Source organism: Salarias fasciatus (assembly GCF_902148845.1).
Source record: "Salarias fasciatus chromosome 7 unlocalized genomic scaffold, fSalaFa1.1 super_scaffold_4, whole genome shotgun sequence".
In the NCBI taxonomy this organism is placed as follows: domain Eukaryota; kingdom Metazoa; phylum Chordata; class Actinopteri; order Blenniiformes; family Blenniidae; genus Salarias; species Salarias fasciatus.
The window spans coordinates 7,044,319-7,058,775 of record NW_021941229.1 but is presented as its reverse complement, the minus strand read 5'-3'; the positions used below and the strand labels follow the sequence as shown (position 1 = coordinate 7,058,775).

General features: G+C 42.7%; 1 protein-coding gene across 7 annotated transcripts in view; it reads left to right on the top strand.

Annotated features, from left to right (window-relative positions):
• The window catches only part of grin1a (glutamate receptor, ionotropic, N-methyl D-aspartate 1a), a 43,527-nt gene that overhangs the window by 13,094 nt on the left and 15,976 nt on the right, over positions 1-14,457 (top strand). For 2 of the 7 annotated variants that reach the window (XM_030085412.1, XM_030085416.1), the window contains exons 4-12: positions 2,099-2,161; positions 2,964-3,061; positions 3,820-3,941; positions 4,944-5,118; positions 5,746-5,890; positions 7,868-7,954; positions 8,275-8,422; positions 8,884-9,011; positions 13,019-13,183. In XM_030085412.1, coding sequence (XP_029941272.1) covers positions 2,099-2,161; positions 2,964-3,061; positions 3,820-3,941; positions 4,944-5,118; positions 5,746-5,890; positions 7,868-7,954; positions 8,275-8,422; positions 8,884-9,011; positions 13,019-13,183 — 1,131 coding nt within the window. The remainder of the gene's footprint in view (positions 1-2,098; positions 2,162-2,963; positions 3,062-3,819; positions 3,942-4,943; positions 5,119-5,745; positions 5,891-7,867; positions 7,955-8,274; positions 8,423-8,883; positions 9,012-13,018; positions 13,184-14,457) is intronic. The other 5 variants (XM_030085413.1, XM_030085417.1, XM_030085415.1 and 2 more) reach the window with 3 other exon arrangements.

Below are 14,457 nucleotides of genomic sequence, written 5' to 3'. Positions count from 1 at the left end.
GGTGGAGATAAAAATGAAGCTCAAATGGAGCAAATACCGCACGTTTCCAGTTCATATTTCTTCTTGAATAAACCGGATGGGTGTGATATCAGGCAGAGGGAAAGTAGAAGCCACATGAATTTTAACCAGAACTGTGAGGAAGGAGCAGTTTTAATCTGCACGATGTTGCTGAAGGAAGATCCTCCGACATGCTCCCACGACCAGTCACAATATATTAATCCTCATTTGAATTTCTGTGTCTGTGCAGAGGCTTTGTCCTCTTTTTGCGTGCAATAGATTGTGTAAGCAAAGAGCGCACTCGAAAATCGAGAGCTTTTATTCAATGCATGCTGTGCCTTATTTAGGCAGACATTGATCTTCTGAAGCTGCTGAGAATTAGTGCGTATTATAGACCTGTGACGCAGCTTTACAGGATTTGTTGTAAATTAAAGGATCAAGGAGTCTGTTGTTTCTATCTGGGTATTTCATCTTTGCGTACCGCATCCCTCGCTGCAGTAAGGAGCCTTTAAATCCAGAAATAAGTTTGCTCTTATTAAGTTTTCATCGCTCGTGTCCTCCCATCAAGCCGATGTGGGTTTAAATGGGTTTGGGTTTACGTGCCTGAAATGAGGTTGTGGTTTATCGAGTCTCAGTGGAATTTTCAACCCAAAATAGGACAGTAAATACCCAACTTGGGATTTTCTAATCTTGGCTCTCCCTGTAAGAGAATCAGCCACTTTCTGAGCGGAGATTTGTCCAGATCTCACATTCTTCACACACATTCAAGAAAGACTTATAAGATTTTGGAGCATTTCAACAAGCACACATCAGTAATTTGATTGACTCAATGATTTATGTCCAGTTTACTCAAAGATATTTTAAGTTGAAAAATGCATCATTTAAACAGTTTTGTTCCGTTTTCATAGGAATGACGGAAATGGTAAAAACTGTGGAGTTTTCATGTTAGACCACTCGTGGGATCTGGTTTTGTAATGAATCCAGACACTCATGAACAGAGAACGCAGCACTATAAACATTAATGATGGTTTGGACAGGCGATGCAGTTGGATTGTTATCCTGGGAGACTCTCAACTAAAAAACTACCAAATCCCAGGAGAACACGGACCGGGAGTCGTGACACTCTGGAAGAAAATGTTCTTATTGTCCATCTATTCATGCACGTGCAGAAGAACTGTTACCTACGGCTGTGGTGCGCAGTGTATGTTTCTCCGGTCTTCGCGGTTTTTCCTCCATTCCCACGGACTCAGAGCATTTTGAAAGAATTCCACCGTTGGAGCCATTTTCTACGAGTTGTGTTTTCAGTGACTCTAGGCACCATTGCCATGTAAACTCACCCTCAAAACACGATTGAAGTTTTATGATTTCACTTGAAAACATTGTTGTTTAAATGGGTCTTTATTGTACAAGTTGCATTAAATGTAGTTTCACCTGGGTATAAATAACAGCCAAAGATCCATCACCAAGAGGTAAAATATGCATAAGTTGCACATACAGTATATATTAGATGTATTTATTTAACATCTTTATGTTTTATTTGATCAGTTTCCTGGAACTTACAGTCCAGAAAACACTGGAATCAAGTTTGAAAGTTCTTAAAAGTGTTTTCATGAACAAGCCTTCAGGCGTCATTCAAGACCCAAACACCATAAAACCGATGTTCACTGCAGAATAAAATCAGTGTTAATCGCAGAAAATCCAGTCGCCTCCAGCTGAACCGAGGTGACGCGAAACCCGCCGTCCCCGCGGCACTGATGCAAAACCAGATGGCTGTATTGATTAACGGTTCCGTTTGGAAGCGCTCCATGCTGTACAACACTGTGTGTCTTCTGGAAGCCAGTAGTTGATGTTGTGCTAACTCGCAGACGACAGTCGCGCCGCTGTGTTCCACAGTCTTGTTTGTTGGATCCGTGCTCAGCTGGAAAAAGTGGACTGGACTCAAGTGTTGATCTCTGATGTCTTTTGCAAGCCCCACTGTTAAAGCTCCCAATTTGAAGCAGAAAAGTGGAGATTTGTTGGAATGCTTTACTGCCCTCCATTTTCAACTGTTTATAATATTTTTCTGTGTCTGCATATTTTCTCTGTGCACATTACTCATCAGAATAAAAAAAGGAACTATGAAAACCTCGACCAACTGTCCTATGACAACAAGCGAGGACCCAAGGTATATTTGCATGGTCAATGCACGCCGCCCACCAACTTTTCCAAACGTAGCAACTAGAAACCAGCCCAAACCAGTCACCAGCCGACCCAGAAATGTCCCTCTCTTGGTAGCACGTGTTTTTTCTTTAATTTTTTACTTTGAGACATTTCCCTATAATTTAAATGAAGAATGGTTGTGTTATGAAAAATCTATAATTTTCAGTCATTCCAGAAAAAAAAAAAAAAAAAAAAAAAAAAGAAACCAGTGAACGGCGCCCCGCTTTTATCATTTTCATTTTCTCCTTCAATAAAGGAATGCATGTCCTCAAAACACACACTCACACACACACAAAAGAAAAAAAAAAAGAGTTTGCAAGTCCATTCCTTTGTGGAGAAGCGGTAGTGTGGGACCGAACCGATTCCCAGATGCTACTTCCTCCTCTTCCGTAGCACCTTCCTAGTTTTCAGCAGTTTTTTTGTTGGGGGAAAACGTCCCCCTCACCCCCTTCACCCGTTTTTAGTTACTGGTTGCATTGACCTTCTTCTTTCCCCCCTTACCTAACACATGCACGTCCTTCTTTGGAGCCTTGATAACCCTCAGTTTGCATGCAAACAAATGCAAAAGTTTTTTTCCCTTCAAGCTTTTTTTATTTTTTATTTTTTAGTTCAGCCGGTTCCCCTGGATCGCTTTCCTTTTTATCTCTCTGTCTCTCGTTTTTTAAACAAAATCGTCCAAGCTCGAAACCAAGCAGGTAAAGAGGCAGCATGGTGTCTGGGGGGAGGAATAAGTAGCTGGCTTGACCTTTCTTGTGCCCCAATCACAGGCTGAGAAAGTCCTCCAGTTCAGCCAGGAGACTAACTTAACTGCCCTGCTGCTGGAGGCCAAAGAGCTGGAGGCCCGAGTCATCATCCTGTCTGCCAGGTGAGAACACCGCCGTCCCTCTGTCACTCCATACAGTACACTCCAACTTCAAAAATAATCACACAGCATCATCAAAGCCTCTCCGGTGATTTCAAGAAAAAGTGAACATTTTCTTTTGCAATGTAAAATTTTAAGGCAGCATCGGATCAGATTCAGTTTGTACCACCGTATCTAATGTAGTGATAGCTGAGCATCTGTAGAAATAATATGGAATCATAAAAGAAAACCTCAGATGCTCAGAGTTGGGTCTCTTTCACTTCAGACCGGAAGCCTTCCTTCTTCATTTGAGGGAACACTGCTGATATCGTCCAAGGCACAGTTTAAATTCTGACTCATCTACCCTCAGGACACTTTGATCTTTTGGCTCGGCCCATCTTCATCGCAGCTCTATTTCTGGATCAGTTTTCTACATAGATTTTATGCTTAATGTTGGAGTTTCAACTTTTATTTTTGTGTATACTGATCGAGGCTGTTCCCAGACAATGGTTTATAAACCCTAATCCCAAATATTTGACTTATATGATGATAATTAACTTCCTTTCGTTGGAACTCACAGCTACTTCACTGACTTTCTAAAAGTGCCGTTAACATCAACAATTTATGAAATGTGTGCAAACACAGTTTGCATGTCATGTATTCCCAGATATGCAAGTTAACGATACCGACCGCAGTGGAAAACAGCAAAGCGTCTTCCTGTAGATCAAACAAAGCTGCATTTCTGGACAGAAGTCGGACTTTGATTTGTGTTTGTCCCCCAGCGAGGAGGACGCTGCCGCGGTGTACAAGGCCGCTCGCTTCCTCAACATGACGGGCTCCGGCTACGTGTGGCTGGTGGGCGAGCGGGAGATGTCGGGTAAAGCCCTGAGCGAGGCGCCAGACGGTACGTTCATCCGGCGGAGGGCAGCAGCCAGTGCGCCGGGCTTTACTCACCGCGCGAGCGGGATTTACAGAGATTAACCGTTTAACGATGGATTCATTACGTGATTAACTTTAAAAACTGCTTGTTGTGTGTTGAGCGTTTAAACGTTTAAGCATCCTGCGTGTTTAAAGGTTTAAACGCGGCGTGTTTTCTCGTCCGTGTGCCCTGGATCATCCCACGCTAAATCCAATGTGTTGTTGTATTAATTCCCTGGTTTCTAATGAATTATGAAGGGAGAGTTTTGCGCCAGATAACTGGTAGAATGGTAAGACGCAACAGCCTTTCTTGTTCTTTGTCGGTGGACTTCTCGCACACGTCTCACGCCATGTTTTTATCACGCTGTGGTCACAACTGTCGGCCGTCTGTCCCCCTCAGGCACTCTCAGCACAGAGCAACCCCACCTTACAGAGCGTCTCTTCTGTTGTCCCGTCCGTTGTCCTCCCCGTCCCACTCGCTCTGCGGCTCCTCTCGGGAGTCCGCAGGACTCAACGGACCTGGTTGCAATCGGAAAACTTAGCTGAAGTTGGATTGCTGCTCGAGTTAAATTTAGGCCTCTCTGTCTTTTTGTTTTCGCAGTAACACAAAATGGTCTGTGTTTTTTTTTGTTTTTTTTTTTGCCTGTGCTGATTGCCTTCCTGGTAGGACTGACAATGTACAAATCCAACTTCAAGGGATGCTTTACACATGCTGCGAAAAGGTCACCGCTGGCAACATCAGAGAAAACGATCCATTTGTTTCTGCTGCCTCCTCTCATAAGCTCCGATTTATGAGTCAGTCTTAGCGACGCTCTCCTTCCAGAGATTAACAGGCAACAAGGATGGATCAGGCCTCTGATGTCTGACCTTTTTGCTGGATGTCTAAACTGCAGGCCCTATAAGTTTTTTTCCCACTGTGCGCATTGCAAAAAGGATCCTGGGAGGTTTTCTTGGGGCTCGGGTCGGTGATTGGGCTCTTGTGCCTCAGGTCTGATCGGCCTCCAGCTCATCAACGGGAAGAACGAGTCGGCGCACATCAACGACGCCGTGGCCGTGGTGGCTCAGTCCATCCAGGAGCTCTTTGAGAAGGAGAACATCACCGAGCCGCCGAGGGGCTGCGTGGGCAACACCAACATCTGGAAGACGGGCCCTCTTTTCAAACGGTACGCCTGTTCATGAGGTTGGCGTCACCAACTCCATTATTTCAAAATTCCAGTCTTTATCTGCTCATTACACAACCTAATCTTGCTCTGCTGTTAATATCTTTCCTATTTTTGTCACTTGTGATTTGCCGTACAGAATTAGAGCCGTTATCAGGTTTTCCACCATAAATCCTCTGTTTATCAGCCTGTTTGACACAAAAGGAAGCCACTGAGTTTCTGCTGACCCACTTAGAGCAGCTTCTCAGCGGCGCAGCGGGAAAACGATTGCGGCGCTTCCACACTGATCCAACAACAAACAGCAAATATCCAAGCTCAGCATCTTATCCACCATATCTTACCCAAAAAAAGAGATTTTTCTCTCCTTCCGCTACACTGAGAGCTTGAATCAAATGATGCAACCAGCTTGAAGCGACTTTCACATTACGTATTTAATTCCATCTAGACTACAGTCAGCTAAGTAAAGAATAGCAGTTTGCAATTCAAGTAATAAAGCATCTTGTCCACTCTATGGAAATTTCTCAAAGGTGTAAACTTTGGCAACACATCCTTCTTGCAGCGGATTGTACGTTATCATCACAGCTTGATCGTTTGCACTGATGAGGTTTTTCTTCCATATTCTTGCCCCAGAGTCTTGATGTCATCTAAGTATCCCGAGGGCCTGACGGGTCGGGTGGAGTTCAACGACGACGGGGACAGGAAGTACGCCCACTACAGCATCCTCAACTACCAGAAGACTCGACTCATTCAAGTCGGCATTTACAACGGGACGCAGGTAACGCCGTCGCCTCCTAAAAGTCCATTTTCCAATGCGTGTGTTGACTCCACTCGCAGATTCATATATTTTTTATTCACAGCGGATGTGTACCTAGCTTCTTGGTTTTTTTTTTTTTAATGTCTGGTACAGTTTAGTTCCAGTGAAGCGGCTCTGTTCTCCTGAGTCAGTGCCGAAAACAGTCAACCAAAACTAACTTGATGCTACAGCTGTCTGTCTTAGTTAAATTAGAAGAGCAGCTCAAATACTCACTGTTGCTTTCAGTCGTCACTGTGAGACGACTTCAAAAGTGCAGCACAGCTGAAAGTTACCTGAAAGTCGAGAGGTCAAAGAGGAGAAAACATCAAAACATCATCAAAAACAGACATTCTTAAAGTTTTCTACGAGGAAAAAAAAAAAAAATCTCTTGATTACCTTAAGTGGCTAAGATGCAGCTTTAGCCTTCGCCCTCACTAAGTTAAGTGCAGCTCTATGAATATGCAAATCGTCCCGCTGCGCCGGCCGCCTGCGGCTGCAGTTCATCTGGGGGTTCACCACGAGTTGCTGCTTCAGGAAGAGCATGTATTTAAGGACTGCACTTTCTAAGATCACATTAAGGTTAAGGCTCCTCACACAAAGAGTTTTTCAGTCTTATTGGAATCATTGTCATCTTTTTTTTGTTGCTGAGAAAACGTGATTTTACAACCACTCCTTTAATTGGTATTTTCTTGAGGAAATTTCAGAAGTTGGACACATTTCGCTTGAAAATGACCTTTTTTCAAGCTACTATACAAAAACATCTGCAAATCTGTTAGTTCTGTTGTTCACTTTTATTGAATAAGCTTTGAAACATGGGCTCCAGTGACCTTGGCAAGAAATCCTGAGTGAATCTCAAAACTGTCACCGCAGACGGTTCGACTGCATGAGAGCGTTTAAGCTACGTCGTCTGTCAGCATCATTCTGGATCACTTTTATCTGTTGCTCCAAGCTGCAGCAATTACACTATTTACTTGTGCTCCATGGGGGATAAACACGTCCTGCACTGTTCCCACACTTTTGTACGAGACCTTATTGAACTATTTTGTTCTGAACTTTTTTATCTTTGTCATCAGTTGAGAACATTTTCAAGTGGAATATTTTCTGCTGCTATATTATTTCTAATGGCTTTGCAAAAACAATGACTTCTACTCACTCCATGCACTTCTTGCACATTGTATGAAAATTATTTGCAGTAACTGCTTGTCAGGATAATCTGCCCTGGCTCAAGGCTGTATTGCTTCAGATCTACTTCTGATGTTTTGTTCCGATCAGAGAGCATTTCAGAGCAGTACGTTGTTATATAAAGGTCCTTGAGAGCCATTGTTCCACTTTTTAATTGCACTGCATGGGCTTGTTAGAGGCTATAACAGCGAGAAATCTGAGTAGAATAATGGAGCCCCACGCAGTGTTTGGCTGCACCTTCTCCCCTGAACATGTACAGGATAAAGTAGTATACATCTACACACTTGCAGCTGCATTTAGCTCTATGTATCTACATGTATTAAATCCATGTCGAGATCCAACATAGTGCTGTGAGGTTCACCTGACCGGCTGTAGAGAACAGATGTTTTTTTGTATAATCTATATGATACATTATGTGCACTGCATTAGACTGTGAAATAGTAATAGTACAAGTCAACAAACCCTATCATGGGGAAAAAGACTGGTCAGCTCACATTTTGCATGACATGTGCATCCAGCTCTGTTCCGGCCACCTGTGCTCTAGTTAATGTGGAGTAATGCAAAATATGAGGATCCGCACCTCACCTGAATGCCGATGGGCCACACAATAAGTCTCAGACACCCTCAGGTATCTCAGAGTCTGCAGTAAATGAGGGAAGAGCTGAGCGGCGGTTACATAAAGCTGAGTCATTAGTGTTGGTCTCCCACCGGAGCTGGAGCCTCATCAGCAGCACGCCTTCTGTCACGGCTCACCCATCATACTTACTTCCTCCGCAGGTGGTAATGAACAATCAGCGCAAGATCATCTGGCCGGGAGGAGAGACGGAGAAACCGCAGGGCTTCCAGATGTCCACCAGATTAAAGGTAGGCTGCGGCGGCGGCGTCGCGGCGATGTGACACTCACGTCCACACAGATTGAGCGCAGACCTGAGCTGATGTTCTCTCGTCGGACAGTCCTCCACCGCTCGGTTCCCAGAGGGGAGCGGAGCCGATCCGTGCTCATGAAGGCAGCACTGATGCATTTTCTATGACTTTCATCTCCGGCAAAGATCCTCTCATCTGTGTCCTCATCGGTTATTTTTAAAGTCATCTGTCATTCCTCCTGTGTGTGTGTGTGTCCGCTAAACACCCAGCTCCCGCCCACAGTCTCTCCGGGAAGGATTCAGCTGTGTGTTCTGTTGTAGATCGTGACGATACACCAGGAGCCGTTCGTGTACGTGAAGCCGACCATGCCAGACGGAACCTGCAAGGAGGAGATGACGCTCAATGGAGTCCTAATAAAAAAGGTTATCTGCACTGGGCCCAATGAGACCATCCCAGGTAACCTATCAGGGACGTTTCTACTATCACTGTGCTTTTACTGCACCCGCCAAACACCCACTGGAGATGCATACATATATATGCAGTAGGTATCTATATATGTATGCATGAAGCCATTCTGAGTGAGTGACGGAGCTGTGTGTGTGTGTGTGTGTGTGTGTGTGTGTGTGTGTGTGTGTGTGTGTGTGTGTGTGTGTGTGTGTGTGTGTGTGTGTGTGTGTGTGTGTGTGTGTGTGTGTGTGTGTGTGTGTGTGTGTGGGGCGTGTGATGTCTGTGTGCGGTGTGGCTTCCGTGGCTGAGCGTGTGGTCGTACGTCTGCAGCGCGCCGCCGTGTCACGCATCGTGTCCAGTCTACGTGCGCCGCCTTTGGATTTAAAAAAAAAAAAAAAAAAAAAAAAAAAAGAACTCAAGACAGCCAACGCCGTTGGGCCGGATGCGTTTCTAACTTGCAACCGTTGCTGCTCCCATTATAGGACGCCCAATCGTGCCGCAGTGCTGCTACGGATTCTGCATCGACCTCCTCATCAAGCTGGCTATGACCATGAACTTCACCTACGAGGTGCATCTGGTGGCTGATGGGAAGTTTGGAACTCAGGAGCGGGTCAGTTCCACTTTGAATTTTTCTTGTTTTTGTTGCATGAGACACAATTTGCATGTAATGATCTCACATTTAATACTTGATGCAACTTCTGTTTTGTTCCTTTTACCCCGCTAACACGACAGATCTCACTAACTATTCACAGCTCAGGCAGTAAGACGTGAAAGAGCACACAGATACAAAATGCAACTATCATTTTCAGAGAGTTGGGAGCAAGTTTATGTCAGCAAGACAAAGATAAGCTGAGATTAACAACCGCAGGAGCTGCTCAATGTTGGCGTGCGAGAAAGTTAGGTGCAAATGTGGTTTTGTGATATTGCACGCACATATATTGAAGCAGATCTACTGGAATTGATGGACAAAACAACAAAATCAATGAAACATGTTTTCCTACAACTTAACACTTTGGAAAAGGAGATGCAAGTCAGTTCAGGTCACATTTACATGACATTTCAAGTGAAAACGGGCTGTTTTTTTTTTTTTTTTTGGTGTTTTTGTTTCAGAAGTGTAAGTAATGTAAGCCAGAGTTGGTGCTGTTATTTGTTTTTAATAATTAATTAAACCACACACGTACATCTACTCAGAAAACAAAACACAGCAGCGTTTCAGAAAAGTTGCGTTTTCCTCCGTCTACATAGAAACAGAGTCGGACTGTTTTCGTAAAGTTGTGTTTTCAGCAGCTCTGAGCTCCATTGTCGTGTAAACGGATGTCCAAAACACAACCAAAGTTTTCCATTTTCACTGAAAAACACAACTTCAGATTTCCTGACATGCGCTGCAGGATGCATTTCCTTTTATTTGTGGGATAACATATTTTCTGTGTTTCTGCGTCTTTTCTGAATATGGTATGCTGCTGTTCTTTTCCCCACAGCTTTGATGTTTTTTTCTTTTTTTTTCACAAATTCACATTTGTTTGCTGTAAGGCTCTAAAAAGTTTGATAACATCCTCCACTGACATGGTAATTATGGCATAAAAGTCGTACTCATGGTTTCCCAGGCCAATATATCACATATAGACATCAAGATGCATGTTGATCGTGGCATCAGATGTCAAACACAAGCTACTTTTTAAAAATGTTTTTGTCACACTTGTTTGAAAAGTTTTCCAAGATACTCAAAGACAGCTTAGGAGAAAGATAAAAAACACAGAAACAAACAGATAAAGTGCTATAGAAAATAAATGGAAATATAAAAAAAATCACCTTGTTCGCATCTTTAATATGCCCAAAAACTATAGAAAAATCTCCCTGAAGATCTGCAGCAGGTTGTATCTTTTTACCTTTTTCTGAAGATTCCAATACTGACTGCTGGTGTCGACCAATAAAGTGTTTTTTTGTCGAAAAATATGGAAAAAAAATTGACATTTTAAATGCATTGGAAATGTAGGTGTGCAGTTGATTTAGTATGGAGTCAAAGGTTCAAATAAAGCATATGTAACCAACAATGTTTATTTTAGAAACATGAAGCAGAAGGATTGTCCGTTTTCATTATTCACACAAGTCTGAGAATTTCTGCGCAAAAAAGCAGACTATGCTATTTATTCTACAAACACTCCCCCAGCGCTAAAACGAAAAACATGCCAAAGAGCAGAACGGGGTCAGGAAGGTTTCGGAGAAATAAGAGCCCGGTAGATAGCCTCTCATGACAGTCGCCAACAGGCCCGGAGAGCACACTTCGTGGGTCAGTGAACACACATTCACCTGTAAGATAGAAAACACAGCCCCCTTTTTAGCTTTTTATTTCAGCATGGATTCCCCCGCACTTCTTCTTCTGGCCTTTTTCACATGATTCGCGGGGCTTTCGCCGATCTCCGATTTCAGTTTCCCTTCCAACAAACTGCAGCCGGCGAGCGAGGTGGAGGATACCCGGCACACGTTTGGGTCGGAAGTCGCATTAAATGAACGCTTTCTGACAGGATTTCTTTGACAATGCCAGAACATTTTGAAGGCTGTCAGTTATTCTGACGGATGAGACGACAGACGGCAGATCCTTTGCATTGACTGTCAGTCAAAATCGCACGCAAGAGAGTCGAGCACAACCTCTGGTTCATGTCGGAGGCTGCAACTTCTTCCCAGCTTTTATCTCTACTGCTCAAAAGGCTGAAAGATAAAACCCAGTCCTTCTCTGAAATGTGTGGTTTCACTGTCCAAATCTGTCCTGATAGCCTTAGAAAAAGATCAATAGTCTGTATTAATGTGCAGGTGATCTCAGAGCAACACAGAGTAAAATGTACAGAGAGAAATTAACATGAAAAAGCCTTATATAGGATTTTGTTAAGGCTTGAAAGTAATGGAAACTTCAACTTTTATTTGTACGAGTTACACATAATGGAAAGTTATTTCATGAAAAGCCATTTCATATAACTTTTACCACAGAATCTAATTCTTTTGCAAATGAAATCACAATGTTTTTATAACCTTTTTGCAAAAAAAAAAAAAAAACCCTTTATATTCACAGAGAATGAGACTGAATTAATTACAGAAGAGAAAAAGACAAGATTGCGTCGACGTGATATTTTTAGCCGCTCGTTTCCTTCTCATTGTCATTATTTCATCAGATAATCCCCGCTAAACTTTTTCAAAATCTTCCGACTGCATCACGCCACATAAACTCACCGCTATTTTTACAGCATCGCTGAACCATCTGAGCTCAATGACGCATGGAAATTACACATATATATCATATAGGTGCTGAAGGCTTCTCGTTTGTACAGGGCTCATTTATTTCCTTCAAACGCATGACTTTGTGGAGAGAAAATAGGAAATCAGCTATATATAACCTCTCCTTGCAGGGCTTAAGGGGGACAAGTCTGAATTTATGGCACCCAGAATGTCCAGGTAGTGCAGCGTTTTCTCAGCTCTGCAACAAACACGGGTTTAACTCAATTCTTCGCAACAAATCACATTGTTACCTCAATTGTTTGGTATTTTACTGGTGCGATTCACTGTTTTTAAGATTTAAAACTAACATCGGGGTTTCGGTTCAGACCAGTATCAATATATGAAACTATGTTTAAACAGAACCAGTCACGAACATCTTTATAATTCTTCTAATATCGAGATCTGTGCTATGAACTGAATGGTTAGTGGGATTTGTTGGACATGATTTTATTTTCTTTGTACATTAACTGACTTTGTTAATTAAGCATTTAAATTCAATTAATAATTTTTTTTCCAGATTGTAAATGTTCATGTTTTTTTTTAATCTAATTTGATGTGCAGTGTGTTGTCTTGTTTTAATAATTTAATTTTCTTCCTTATTTCTTTGTATTTGTTGAGTGTGAGGACGTGATGAATGATAGACTACAGCGACAGCAGAAGCAGCTGTTATTCAGCAATAAATACACATTTAGATTTACAGTGAGAGATTCATAACGATATACCTTTAAGCCATTTTTAGAGAACAGGATTTATATTTGCAGATGTCAGTAATAATGCAAAGTAGCAGATGATCATAGCTGGCATTATATCTGCAGTTATGCGAATTCCTGCTTGTAGGATTTGTGAACCATCTTTTAATCCCGCTAGCTGCAGTGCTGTGCATCTCTGTTGTGATGTTAGAGCATTATTTCTTAACTGAGGTCTTAAAATCGGAGGCTCCCCTCCCAAACTGTTGGTATGATTGCGTAACGCACGTCGACATACAGCGGCGGCGTTAACAGAAGTGAGACGGGGGGCGAGAATCGGAGGAGACCCATGAAGTGACAACCCGCATGGATGAAACACAACATTCATCTCTAACCCCCTAAAAGTCCCCTGTTCGGCAGGCAAAGCATGAACACACTCTTCCACACCTTCTCCTGCTCTCACAGTGCATGATCTGATACACCGCAGAGCACTCTTTTGATATTTTTAAGACGGGCACACTTTCAGGGACGTGCAGCATGCCTCGCACCGTCCCCGCCTGGCCTAACCCAGATCCTCTCAAGCCCGGGAACGTTGTGTGCGGTGTCGAGAACGACCGGCCGATCGCCGACTCTCACCTTCACGCCTTTGCTTTTGGGACTCCAGGTGAACAACAGCAACAAGAAGGAGTGGAACGGCATGATGGGTGAGCTCCTGGGGGGCCTGGCCGACATGATTGTGGCCCCGCTGACTATAAACAATGAACGAGCCCAGTACATCGAGTTCTCCAAACCGTTTAAATATCAAGGTCTCACCATCCTTGTTAAAAAGGTAAGTAGCTGTTTTTCTTTTGGCCTTCTGTCCATTGGGGGACAACAGTAGTGAATAATCCGTTCACTATTGGTGTTGTGCAATGCTTGTTTTAATGACATTTATGTGTCCACAACATCCAAAAATGAACCAATGAACTTTGTGTCTGCAGGAATTCCATTCCATTTTTCCAAAAAGCTTCCAGTTGGATGATAAAATATAACATTTCAGGCCGTTAAATGTAAACGTAGTCATATAGTCTGAGTTATCATGAGTTTGCATTAATTCCTTTCAGTTTTGAGTCATTAGTAACAGCAGGGATGTAAAATAACAGTAATGACCAAAATGAACATTCCTCCAGTGCTTGGCTGAACTAAATGACCCAATGCATAAATATGGAGTATTAAAAAACAACAACCTTGATACGTGGAAATTGTCATTATCTACGGAGAATATTTGTGACGTATGAGAATGATTCAGTCCGTCTGTCTTCTATATCTGCTTGGTGTGACAAAGAGTGTCTTAAAATCTACCAATGCACTAAAAAAGAGGCTTCAGATCGTCACTCATTCATTGTGAAATTGTGTGATAAATGTTAAAGGTATTTCAAATGTGCATTCAAAATGTTTAAAAGTTAGATAATAAAAGAAAATGACAGTCCTGAAGTAATTCAGTTTGTCTGTGCGTTGAGAGCATGGTCAATGAAGTCAGCAATGTTCAATGAACCCGCCGGACTATTCGGATTCAAACTTAATTCTGAATAAAGTTTACAGGCGTTTACATGGCCATTTTAGAGCGGAATTAGGCTTTATTCAGATTTATAGAGGAACAGAAAGTCTCGTGTAAACGCATGGATTGAGATCGTAGAGCAGAGCGGTCACAGATGGGTTTCTTTGACAAAAACAAACACCATCTGTGACGGTTACACACACGTAACTCGTTTTGAAAGAGAGCTCTGGTGCTCTTCTGGTGCTCCGGTTAGACTTTCAACAAATCAGGCGTTGGAGCCGTGTGCGACCAGCGTCTGGATAAAGAGGTCACTCGCATGTGAAACGGGGGAGAAATCAGACTGTGGTCATCAAGGCAGAGCAATATGAGGCTGGTGTCAAATTACACAACGTAAACTGGCAAACAAGAAAAAAATGAACATGCGGGGGGGGGTATTAATAGTTTGTTTAGTTGTTCAGAATTTAGTTCAAAGACATCAAAACAAATTGAATTTCTGAATGATAATTCTTATTATTCACTCCCTAATTTCTTCTTTTCTTGTTGTTTTTCCCACAGCAATGAATTTG